This window comes from Triticum urartu, chromosome 2 (assembly GCF_003073215.2).
Source record: "Triticum urartu cultivar G1812 chromosome 2, Tu2.1, whole genome shotgun sequence".
NCBI classification, from domain to species: domain Eukaryota; kingdom Viridiplantae; phylum Streptophyta; class Magnoliopsida; order Poales; family Poaceae; genus Triticum; species Triticum urartu.
This window is the reverse complement of record NC_053023.1, coordinates 578,955,249-578,966,971: the sequence shown is the minus strand read 5'-3', so window position 1 is coordinate 578,966,971 and position 11,723 is coordinate 578,955,249. Positions and strand designations below refer to the sequence as shown.

At 45.2% G+C, this 11,723-nt stretch overlaps 1 protein-coding gene across 1 annotated transcript; it reads left to right on the top strand.

The window, feature by feature from the left end:
- Positions 1-508: 508 nt before the first annotated feature.
- LOC125537351 lies at positions 509-6,918 on the top strand. The gene is made up of 6 exons (XM_048700659.1): positions 509-1,620; positions 1,737-2,052; positions 2,979-3,169; positions 5,887-6,006; positions 6,093-6,183; positions 6,588-6,918. The coding sequence occupies exons 1-6, from the start codon at positions 558-560 to the stop codon at positions 6,916-6,918; spliced, it is 2,112 nt and encodes a 703-aa protein (XP_048556616.1). The 5' UTR covers positions 509-557.
- Positions 6,919-11,723: the final 4,805 nt, after the last annotated feature.

Sequence of the window (11,723 nt, the reverse complement as noted above, 5' to 3'; positions counted from 1 at the left end):
AGGGTTGTCGGAGTGGGAGATGTCGGTGGCGGTTGGCTCTATTGAATGAGTGGGGATGATCGTTCGTGCGTGAAGCTGTTGTTCGCTTTTGATGTGGACCATCCATTTGGACATACCCGGTCTTCTATAAAAATAGGAAAGAAATATGAAGAAGTGAGACGCACAGAGAAAAAACAAGAGATTCGTGGAAGAGGATAAATTGTCGCATTTGTTCATTTTAAACAGGCGAAGAAGAGAAGAGAGTATTACTCTATTGACTAGGATAGCACAGAGCTATCTAGCCCACTCCGGGTTTGAGTCACGGAGTGATTCGTGGTACTTATAATTTCTTCTATAAAAATATGCTTTTAAGTGTTAGTTGTGGATGGTCTCGTTTTTTAACGGGTGGAGAAGAAGTGGGACTGGGACTGGGAGTGAGACATACAGGGAAAAGATGAGCAGTCTCACTCTCGCTGTCTCCTCGGTCCCAGTTGACAGAAAACCCCACCACACCGTGGACTTGGTTGAACCCGGCAGGTGCTCCTTCCTTTCCGGCCACAACCCTCGCTCCGCCAGCCATGCCGCCGCCGCCGGCGACGCTGCCGGACGAGCTCCTCGAGGAGATCCTCCTCCGCCTCCCGCCGGGCGACCCCGGGTGCCTCTTCCGCGCCTCCCTCGTCTGCAAGCCCTGGCGCAGCCGCCTCACCGGCCCCGCCTTCTCCCGCCTCTACCGCGAGTTCCACGGGGCGCCTCCCTTGCTGGGATTCTTCGAGAACGACGAGACGGTCTTCTGCTGGTTCGCTCCCTTGACCCCCACCTCCCCCTTCCTCCCGGTCCACCCCGGCCGGTGTGATCTCTTCACGCTCGACGCTCGCCATGGCCTCGTCCTCTTAAATACTCTCGGCGGGCACGGCGAACCTGTGTGCCTCATCATGTGGGACCCCATTTGCCACCGCCAGTGGCGACTGCCCTTGCCCGAGTTCGTGGACTATCCAACCGTCCCGGACTGCGCGGCGGCGGTGCTCTGCGCCGACGATGGCTGCGACCACATCGACTGCCATGGCAACCCCTTCCGTGTGGTCTACGTGGGCACCGATGAAGAGGGGGTCGCGCAAGCTTGCGTCTACTCTTCAGAGGACCGTTCCTGGAGCTCCGTGACACCTTGTGAGCACCCTGACTTGCCCATGCACGTCATTAGCTCTCAGCCCAATGCCCTTGTAGGAGATGCAGTCTATTTCTTGTGCCATCAGGAAACGTTCATCCTGCAGTATGACTTGCTCAACCAGGAACTATCAATGATTTACTGGCCACCCTTGCCAAAGTGCAAGTGCGGCGAATATATCCTTATGCCCACAGAGGACGGTGTGCTGGGGTGTGCCACCCTGAAGGACTCCAAGCTCGAATTATGGTCGATGGAGGCTGGCACAGACGGAGCTGTGAAATGGGCAATACGTAGAGTCGTGGTGCTCGAGAACTTGCTACCCTCTCCGCCCAGATATGCGATCAGCTGTGCCAATGGAGTTGATGTCTTTTTCGTGCGGACAGATCTTGGCACCTTCACAGTTGAGCTTAATTCAGGCCGAGTGAAGAAGGTATCCAACAGCACTCACATCATCCCCTACATGAGTTTCTACACTCCAGGTACTAGCATTGTCAAACCCGTACAAGCTTGTTTACGTTTGCTTTCCTCTGACTTGCAAATCATTTAGTAAAAAGTAATTAATATTTCTGGTATCATATATAATGTATATTTTCAGATCAAGCTGGGGGTATAAAGCCTCCATCAGCCATGGCTTCCTCCTCAGAGAGCGTTGAGAAGGCCCGAGACGAGCACCATGATCTGCTGCGGCCACACTCAAGTGGGAATCTGGGCTTTGAGAAGGAGAAATGGGTAGAGAAGGGCAAGGAGGATTGTGAATGTGAGGAGGATGGATGGGAGGAGGAGGCCGAGGAAGAGGATTGGGAATGGAATGGGGATAAAGCTCAGGAGCTGTTTGACGAGGGGTCCAAGGCCATCGAGGAAGGGCAATTGGTCCACGCCGAGGACTGTTTCTACACTGCCCTTAGGAGCAGGTTAGGGTTTCTCTCCCTTCTGCATGCTGCTTTTACTCCAAAGCCTGGCTGAATTGTGCAACAGATGGATTATTAGATACAACTTCCAGAGTCCAGTTATCTGTATTGGTATTTTATACTTGCTTTGCACTTTGACTTACTTAGTCTTTGAGTTTGTGATGAGCTTAGTTGGGTTTAGGAGGTTCAAACTAGTTAAGCAGCAATGCGTGTGAGTCGGGACCTAACATTCTTTTGCTATGCTGTGTGAATTATGACGAGCGCCCAAATCAATGTGTATTTGCTTCAGGACTTGGAGTTTACCTATTTGAGCAATTTGCGTATGAGCAATGTCACTTATGCCAACTATCCTTACCGCATATGCAGTTTGCAAAAAACTTAGTGAATGGGATCAGAAATTCTTAAACTAAGTAGCACTTTGGACCAACTGTGGTAAGGCTAACTGGCGGAAAGTGCAGTTATTCACTTATTCTAAATACTTCATCGTAGTGCAGTTTAATTATATGCTACTTAAAAGTTGCACTTAAAACTATGACACTCTTGGTGGTTGTTACAGGAGAAAAGTCCATATTACAACCCTGAACTAATCACTGGGTTTAAAACTTCAAGCCTCAGCTTCAAAACCGTTCATCCCACACCCCGAACTAACCACACGGTCTAAAAATCAACCCTCCTCATGGTTTTGACTCAGGTGGTTTTGACCGAGTTGACGCTGACTGGGGCAATGCCAAGTCAGCAAAGAATGCCAACTAAGGTGATAAACAGTGGACATAGTTGGCACCTTCCTGATGAAATAATTGCGGCGGAGTTTTGATTATGATGTTGTATCTCAGATTACATTACCTTTCATGTCATTATGCTATACTCTTTGAGTCTTGACAATGATGCACCTGATAAATGTAGTAATGTACTCCTTTGTTGTCACCTAGGGTGTTATATTATGGGAGACTTTCTCCAATGTGTATTAGCACATATTACAAATATGGATATGCTTTGCTGTACAAAGCTCGAGCCGAGATTGCACCATATCAAGACTGGCGGAAGAGTAGAACTAGCAGAGATGATACTGGAAGCTCAAAGGCATCTGGTAGTAATGTAAGGGAAGGTGATACTGAAAAAGGTATATATGCCAATGCCACTAGTCCACTACTCCTGTACTCCATACAATCATAGACACTACAATATGCTCTGTAATGTACGTAGTTGATTAAGATTATTTTGGTTACGGATTACAACCTTGTCTCTTCATCTGTTCATACATGCTGAGGAGTGTACATAATGAACTGCTACTCTGTAATGTACTGCATTTGCAAATTAGTAGCTTTGATTGGAGGTCGGAAATGTCTGGAATTATTTTATCATTCTGAAGTAGACTGTTTCATCAAAGTTGTTTTTAGCGTACTATGCATTTTTGTACTAAGTAAAATGCACCAAATGTCCTAAAACTATTTGAGGTGTGTCATGTTAGTCCCAAAGGTTCGAAACTGCATATTTGGGTCCCAAAAGTTTGTAAGTGGTTCATCTGTGGTCCTAAGCAGCCCAGACAATTTTTGACCTGCTCATGTGGTGTGTTGACCATTGCCACATTGACACAGGTCCCACCAGGGACAACCGAATAGAAGAACATTTTGCATAAACACTGTTGATAGGACTTTACTTCTCACATGCGGTCCATCTCTTATTTTTCCATTACAAAAAGAGGAGACAGCGAATGGGGATGGCCTCGTCGGAGTTTGACTGTGTCAAGGCTAAGGTGGTTGTGAGGCCGACTCAGCGGAGGAAGAAGGTACGCACGGCAAGTGGTGGGCTATGGTGAGGGGAATCGGCAAGGGGTGTATCGGTGGTGAGGCACTCCTTTGTGGTCATCCGTTTGGCCAGCCGGGATGCCGTCGTCATTTCCGACTGTGATGCGTATGGGGAAAAGATGACAGGGGCCAGCAGTGAGGGGAGATCTACTAGGGGCATTTGTACAAAATGTTCTTCTATTTGGTTCTCTCTGGTGGGACCCCTATCTATGTGGCAACGGTCAACACGCCATGTGAGCGGGTCAAACATTGTCTGGGCTGCTTAGGACTGGAGATGAACCACTTACAAACTTTTGGGACCCAAATATGCAGTTTTGAAGTTTTAGGACTAACTTAACACACCTTAAATAGTTTTTAGGACCTTTGGTGCATTTTACTCTTTTGTACTACTCCCTCCGTTCCGAATTTACTTGTCGCAAGTATGGATGTATCTAGATGTATTTTAGTTCTAGATACATTCATTTCTGCGACGAGTAATTTGGAACGGAGGGAGTATAAATTATCACTCCCTCCGTTCCAAAATATTTGTCGTGGTTTTAGTTCAATTATTTTGGAATGGAGGGAGTAGTAAATTATACATGCATTGCATGTGAGAGCTTGGACAATCAAATTACAACCAAAAACCTGCATGCTCTCACAGTATATATAATAGGTTAATGAAAATTTTGAGGCACATGCATGAAGTATAAGATGCTAAATTCGGGTAAAATATACCGAGGGTGTTCCTTTTCCAAGAGGTGTCTTTAAGCATATCATATTGCAATTTCTAATAGAAAATAACAAAAATAACTAGTGTTGTCTCTACAAAAATAAATTTGATTTATGAAGGTACATCTACTCCCTCCGTTCCAAATTACTTGTCGTGGTTTTAGTTCAAATTTGAACTAAAACCACGACAAGTAATTTGGAACGGAGGGAGTATAGCCTTGAACAAAAATAAAAATACCAACTAAAAATAAATGATAATACTGTTAGAAAAAGAAGTTGGGAGAGTTTAAGTATGGAAGAGTCTAGAACAAAGTAGAAGTGTGTTTTGAGTTTTGTGCAAAAATGTCTATAAGGCTTAAGCCCAACCATAGAATCTTCTTGATATTATACGTGGTGGAATCTGGTGTAGTAAAGAGAAGATCCAGTGGTCAGCAACGTCCAGATTAGCTACCTCTCCACTGTCGGATGAGCTTCATCCAACGGTTGATATTCAAAGTTAATATATAGTGGTATAGATTAAATAGCAAATGATTTCAGGAACCGTCCAGTGGGCGGTTGGTCAGGATGAGGTGTCAACCCCTCAGTTCACCTGGGTTGGACTCCTTGGACTTGCTGGGTGCCTACTCAATAAGTGCAAGCCAGGGCTCCTGGTGGAAAAAACATAGTAGATTATCTTGGATACAATTTTTTTATCGCTCGCTCATACGTTTTTGAACGGACGGGACATTAGCATATTTTCTGTACCATATCCGTTACTAGCCTTCTTTTTATTTTTATTTCCTGCCATGCTTAGTACTTGTACACTCGGAATTGAAATGCTTGATTAAATAGATATCGATCTATGAACCATAGCTTCATTCAATTCTGCAAGTGGCTATCTGTCCAATGTATTTGAATGAACTATCTTTGGTGCAAAGTATGTGTTACATATATCGTGCAACAATATGAATAATTGGTTGTTGATTGCATTCTAAAGAAAATAATTTAGAACTGTGGTCTAACGTTTTTGTCGTAATTCTTCTAATTTGAATTTAAATGCATCAAGGTATTGATGAATGAGGAAATGTTGATGATCAGTTTATCCTGTCTTTAGTTTGATCATCTACATATTATGTGCATCTAGTTGTCTTCTCTTTATATACATAGGGGTACCCACAAATGAGGAAATACAATTATCTAACTTGGAAGTGAAAAAGAGTCCTAATATTTGGGGGTGACCTAAAGGTGGACCTGCCTCCTGTACTGTTGCACACACATAACACCACGATAATTGATGGCCTTGTTCCATGTGCAATTATTTATGTCACAGTAATTTTTTGTTCAGATTTGGATCTGGCCTGGAAAATGTTGCATATTGCGAAGGCAATACTTGAAAAGAGTCCTTGCGATCCTATTGTGGAAGTCCTTACATATTGTTCTCTTGCTGAAGTTTCTATGGAAAGAGGTAGTTTCAGACTTCCATTTATCTTAATTACTCATGCATTTAATACTGAATGATCTTGGTATTCATGGCCCATACTTTAATTGCAGAAGACATACACTACTCACTCAGTGCTTGGTTCAAAGCTTTAGCCATCTTGGAGCATTTGATTGAGCCTGACCATAGTCGGATTATCTTAATGTATCCTACTTGTGGTAATAACGGCATAAATTGTGTGCTATATAATACTCCCCCGTCCCAAAATAAGTGACTCAACATACTAACTTTAGTACAAAGTTAGTATAAAGTTGAGTCACTTATTTTAGGACAGAGGGAGTAGTTTGAAGCATCCTATTTGCAACCCAAGTGCTAAAGTGGCTGCGCCTTGTAGGCGTGTATTTCAGGTTTCAGGGGTACACTTTAGTCCGTTGCTTTCAATAGATTTGGGATTACAGAAATCTTGCATGGGTTCTTCATTTGCAAAAATGCACACGCTAGTGTATTTGTGCGGATGAACTTTTCTCTCTGAAGAAGAATTCAGTTAGAAAATGTGGTGTATTGTAGATTTTGGTTGTTCTTTGTTAATTTCCTTAGTTTGGTCCTAGAAACTTCCACATATTTCTGGCCTTCAAGTCTGCATCCAAGATTGGAGATGCGGTTCCATATGCTGCAAAGGTTATTTCATTCATCAAGTCACGTATGCAGAAGCTGAATAAGGCCTACGATGCTTTCTTGGCTGTTGAAGGTGATAATACTCCTGGTGCTGAAGTTAGCTCAGAAAAATCCTCGCTGGACAATGACAAAGAATTCATTGCTGCCTTACTCAATGAAGTAGAGGAGCAGGTAAATAAGTCAGTTCCTTCATGTAATCTGGATGGCTTACCTCATGAACCTAATAATACCGTAGTACTGTATGAAGAACTAAAACATGTTTGAATTTCTTGGATTCAGTTTGAAGACCTAGCACAGGCATTAACCCCAATCTCGAAGGCAAGTGGTGCAAGTAATTCTATGTCTACAGCAGCAACAGTTGTCTATATGTAACGCCCTCGATGCGGCTATATCTTCCACGTGTCGAAGCACGACTTAGAGACATAACCGCATTGAAAGCAATGTCGCAAGTGAGGTAATCTTCACACAACCCATGTAATGCATAAGGGAAATAGATACATAGTTGGCTTACAATCGCCACTTCACACAATTACATGAATAAAGCATTACATCATCCAAATACAATCAAGGCCCGACTATGGAGCCAAAATAAAAGAAGACTACCCCAAATGCTACACAGATCCCCGATCGTCCCGACTGGGCTCCACTACTGACCAACTAGCACGAAACAACACAAATGACAAAATCTCCATCGAGCTCCTCCTTGAGCTTGGTTGCGTCACCTGCTCGGTGAGTCACGGGGACTCAACAATCTCACACCCTCGCGATCAAGACTATTTAAGCTTATAGGAAGGTTAACAGGTATGAGGTGGAGCTGCGGCAAGCGTCTAGCATATATGGTGGCTAACATACGCAAATGAGAGCGAGAAGAGAAGGCAAAAGCACGGTCGAGCAACTATGATCAAGAAGTGATCCTAGAACAACCTACGTCAAGCATAACTCCAACACCGTGTTCACTTCCCGGACTCCGCCGGAAAGAGACCATCACGGTTACACACGTGGTTGATGTATTTGTTGTTGGAAATATGCCCTAGAGGCAATAATAAAAGCATTATTATTATATTTCCTTGTTCATGATAATTGTCTTTATTCATGCTATAATTGTATTATCCGGAAATCGTAATACATGTGTGAATAATAGACACCAACATGTCCCTAGTAAGCCTCTAGTTGACTAGCTCGTTGATCAACGGATAGTCATGGTTTCCTGACTATGGACATTGGATGTCATTGATAACGAGATCACATCATTAGGAGAATGATGTGATGGACAAGACCCAATCCTAAACATAGCACAAGATCGTATAGTTCGTTTGCTAGAGTTTTCCAATGTCAAGTATCCTTTCCTTAGACCATGAGATCGTGTAACTTCCGGATACCGTAGGAGTGCTTTGGGTATACCAAACGTCACAACGTAACTGGGTGACTATAAAGGTATACTACGGGTATCTCCGAAAGTGTTTGTTGGGTTGACACGGATCAAGACTGGGATTTGTCACTCTGTATGACGGAGAGGTATCACTGGGCCCACTCGGTAATGCATCATCATAATGAGCTCAGAGTGACCAAGTGTCTGGTCACGGGATCATGCATTACGGTACGAGTAAAGTGACTTTCCGGTAATGAGATTGAACGAGGTATTGGGATACCAACGATCAGATCTCGGGCAAGTAACATACCGATTCAAAGGGAATTGTATACGGGGTTGCTTGAATCCTCGACATCGTGGCTCATCCGATGAGATCATCGAGGAGCATGTGGGAGCCAACATGGGTATCCAGATCCCGCTGTTGGTTATTGACCGGAGAGATCTCGGTCATGTCTACATGTCTCCCGAACCCGTAGGGTCTACACACTTAAGGTTCGGTGACGCTAGGGTTGTAGGGATATGTATATGCAGTAACCCGAATGTTGTTCGGAGTCCCGCCCGGATGAGATCCCGGACGTCACGAGGAGTTCCGGAATGGTCCGGAGGTAAAGAATTATATATGGGAAGTCTTGTTTTGGTCGTCGAAAAGGTTTCGCGCATTATCGGTATTGTACCGGGAGTGCCGAAAGGGGTCCGGGGGTCCACCAAGGGGGTCCACCTGCCCCGGGGGGCCACATGGGCTGTAGGGGTGTGTGCCTTGGCCTATATGGGCCAAGGGCACCAGCCCCAAGAGGCCCATGCGCCAAGAGATAAGGGAAAGGAAGAGTCCTAAAAGGGGAAGGCACCTCCTAGGTGCCTTGGGGAGGATGGACTCCTCCCTGGCCGCACCCTTCCTTGGAGGAAGGGCCAAGGCTGTGCCCCCCCTCTCCCTTGGCCCTATATATAGTGGGGGGAAGGGAGGGCAGCCACACCTAAGCCCTGGCGCCTCCCTCTCCCTCCCCAACACCTCCTCCTCCTCCATAGAGCTTGGCGAAGCCCTGCCGGAGTACTGCAGCTCCATCACCACCACGCCGTCGTGCTGCTGCTGGAGCCATCTTCCTCAACCTCTCATTCCCCCTTGCTGGATCAAGAAGGAGGAGATGTTACGCTGACCGTACGTGTGTTGAACACGGAGGTGCCGTCCGTTCGGCGCTAGGATCTCCGGTGATTTGGATCACGTCGAGTACGCCTTCCTCATCCCCGTTCTTTGAACGCTTCCGCGCGTGATCTACCAAGGTATGTAGATGCAATCCGATCACTCGTTGCTAGATGAACTCCTAGATGGATCTTGGTGAAACCGTAGGAAATTTTTTGTTTTCTGCTACGTTCCCCAACAGTGGCATCATGAGCTAGGTCTATGCGTAGTTCTCTTGCACGAGTAGAACACAATTTGTTGTGGGCGTTGATGTTGTCAACTTTCTTACCGCTACTAGTCTTATCTTGCTTCAATGGTATTGTGGGATGAAGCGGCCCGGACCAACCTTACACGTACGCTTACGTGAGACCGGTTCCACCGATTAACATGCACAAGTTGCATAAGGTGGCTGGCGGGTGTCTGTCTCTCCCACTTTAGTTGGAGCGGATTCGATGAAAAGGGTCCTTATGAAGGGTAAATAGAAGTTGACAAATCATGTTGTGGCTTTCACGTAGGTAAGAAAACGTTCTTGCTAGAACCCTATTGCAGCCACGTAAAACATGCAACAACAATTAGAGGACGTCTAACTTGTTTTTGCAGCAAGTGTTCTGTGATGTGATATGGCCAAAGTTGTGATGAATGATGAATGATATATATGTGATGTATGAGATGTTCATGCTATTGTAATAGGAATCACGACTTGCATGTCGATGAGTATGACAACCGGCAGGAGCCATAGGAGTTGTCTTTATTTTTTGTATGACCTGCGTGTCATTGAGAAACGCCATGTAAATTACTTTACTTTATTGCTAAACGCGTTAACCGTAGTAGTAGAAGTAATAGTTGGCGAGAAACTTCATGGAGACACGATGATGGAGATCATGATGATGGAGATCATGGTGTCATGCCGGTGACAAGATGATCATGGAGCCCCAAGATGGAGATCAAAGGAGCTATGTGATATTGGCCATATCATGTCACTATTATTGTTTGATTGCATGTGATGTTTATCATGTTTCTGCATCTTGTTTACTTAGAACGACGGTAGTAAATAAGATGATCCCTCATAATAATTTCAAGAAAGTGTTCCCCCTAACTGTGCACCGTTGCGACAGTTCGTTGTTTCGAAGCACCACGTGATGATCGGGTGTTAGATTCCAACGTTCACATACAACGGGTGTAAGACCGATTTACACATGCAAACACTTAGGTTGACTTGACGAGCCTAGCATGTGCAGACATGGCCTCGGAACACAGAAGACCGAAAGGTCGAGCATGAGTCGTATAGAAGATACGATCAACATGAAGATGTTCACCGATGTTGACTAGTCCGTCTCACGTGATGATCGGACATGGCCTAGTTAACTCGGATCATGTTATACTTAGATTACTGGAGGGATGTCTATCTAAGTGGGAGTTCATTGAATAATTTGATTAGATGAACTTAATTATCATGAACTTAGTCTAAAAATTTTATAATATGTCTTGTAGATCAAATGGCCAACGTAGTCCTCAACTTCAACGCGTTCCTAGAGAAAACCAAGCTGAAAGACGATGGCAGCAACTACACGGACTGGGTCCGGAACCTGAGGATCATCCTCATAGCTGCCAAGAAAGATTATGTCCTACAAGCACCGCTAGGTGACGCACCTGTTCTCCCTGCAGAACAAGACGTTATGAACGCTTGGCAGGCACGTACCGATGACTACTCCCTCGTTCAGTGCGGCATGCTTTACAGCTTAGAGCCGGGGCTCCAAAAGCGTTTTGATAGACACGGAGCATATGAGATGTTCGAAGAGCTGAAAATGGTTTTCCAAGCTCATGCCCGGGTCGAGAGATATCAAGTCTCCGACAAGTTCTTCAGCTATAAGATGGAGGAAAACAGTTCTGTCAGTGAGCACATACTCACTATGTCTGGGTTGCATAACCGCTTGACTCAGCTAGGAGTTAATCTCCCGGATGACGTGGTCATTGACAGAATCCTTCAGTCGCTTCCACCGAGCTACAAGAGCTTTGTGATGAACTTCAATATGCAGGGGATGGAAAAGACCATTCCTGAAGTATTTGCAATGCTGAAATCAGCAGAGGTAGAAGTCAAAAAGGAACATCAAGTGTTGATGGTGAATAAAACCACTAAGTTCAAAAAGGGCAAGGGTAAGAAAACCTTCAAGAAGGACGGCAAGGGAGTTGCCGCGCCCGGCAAGCAAGCTACCGGGAAGAAGCCAAAGAATGGACCCAAGCCCGAGACTGAGTGCTTTTATTGCAAGGGAAGTGGTCACTGGAAGCGGAACTGCCCCAAATACTTAGCGGACAAGAAGGCCGGCAACACGAAAGGTATATGTGATATACATGTAATTGATGTGTACCTTACCAGTACTCGTAGTAGCTCCTGGGTATTTGATACCGGTGCGGTTGCTCACATTTGTAACTCAAAGCAGGAGCTGCGGAATAAGCGGAGACTGGCGAAGGACGAGGTGACGATGCACGTCGGGAATGGTTTCAAGGTCGATGTGATCGCCGTCGGCA